This window comes from Aptenodytes forsteri, unplaced genomic scaffold, assembly GCF_000699145.1.
Source record: "Aptenodytes forsteri isolate BGI_AS27 unplaced genomic scaffold, ASM69914v1 Scaffold55, whole genome shotgun sequence".
Classification (NCBI taxonomy): Eukaryota; Metazoa; Chordata; class Aves; order Sphenisciformes; family Spheniscidae; genus Aptenodytes; species Aptenodytes forsteri.
Window position 1 is genome coordinate 9,647,104 of NW_008796063.1, and position 946 is coordinate 9,648,049.

Sequence of the window (946 nt, forward strand, 5' to 3'; positions counted from 1 at the left end):
ACAGCCCCTGCCACACCGAGGTTGCCAAGCAGGTGCCCGCTCTCACCCCTGCAGCGGCTTGATCTGCGGTGCCATAACCTCGCAGTACCTGCTGGAGAAGTCCCGCGTGGTCTTCCAGGTGGGTGGCGAGGGGGTCCCGGGCTCTGCTCCCCCGCCGCTGCCCCCACCCTAGCTCGGTCCTCTGCTCCCCAGGCCAAGGCGGAGCGCAACTACCACATCTTCTACGAGATGCTGGCAGGGCTGCCCGCCCAGCAGCGGCAGCGGTACTGCCTGCAGGGCGCCGAGACCTACTACTACCTGAACCAGGTAGCTTGCCCCCCGCCCGACCCCCCCGCGCTGCCCGCTTTTCGGGGTGCTGGCTGAGTCCGGGGTGCTGGTGGGTTCCTGTGTCCTCCTGGATTTGGCGTGTGGATGGGGAGGGTGCTCAGGGCAGGGTGTCCCCCTCCACACCCCTGGGTGCTGCCCCCCGGGACCCGCTGACGGCACTGAGGGGGCTGTGCCAGGGTGGGAACTGCGAGATTCCCGGCAAGGACGACGCGGAGGATTTCCGTCGGCTGCTCAACATCATGGAGGCGCTGGGCTTCAGCGTGGAGGAGCAGAACAGCATCTTCCGCATCCTCTCCTCCGTCCTCCACCTGGGCAATGTCTACTTCGAAAAATACGAGGTACCCGAAGCAGAGCCAAGCTGCGCTTCTCAGGCCCAATTCGGGATGCGGTGGGGGGGTGTGTGTGTGTGTGTGGTCACCGCATCCCACCGCCTCACCATGTCCGCAGACCGACTGCCAGGAAGTCGCCATGGTGGTGAGCGCCACGGAGATCCGGACGGTGGCTGAGCTGCTGCAGGTCTCCCCGGAGGGCCTGCAGAAAGCCATCACCTTCAAGGTGACGGTGAGTGCTGGGGGGGGGGGGCAACAGGCAGGGGGGGGGGGCCCCAGTCCCTGGGGGC

At 67.1% G+C, this 946-nt stretch overlaps 1 protein-coding gene across 1 annotated transcript in view; it reads left to right on the plus strand.

The window, feature by feature from the left end:
• Window positions 1-946, plus strand: part of MYO15A (myosin XVA) — a 71,121-nt gene that overhangs the window by 7,593 nt on the left and 62,582 nt on the right. The window contains 4 exon segments of the mRNA XM_019473952.1: window positions 55-118; window positions 193-306; window positions 504-665; window positions 775-894. Coding sequence (XP_019329497.1) covers window positions 55-118; window positions 193-306; window positions 504-665; window positions 775-894 — 460 coding nt within the window.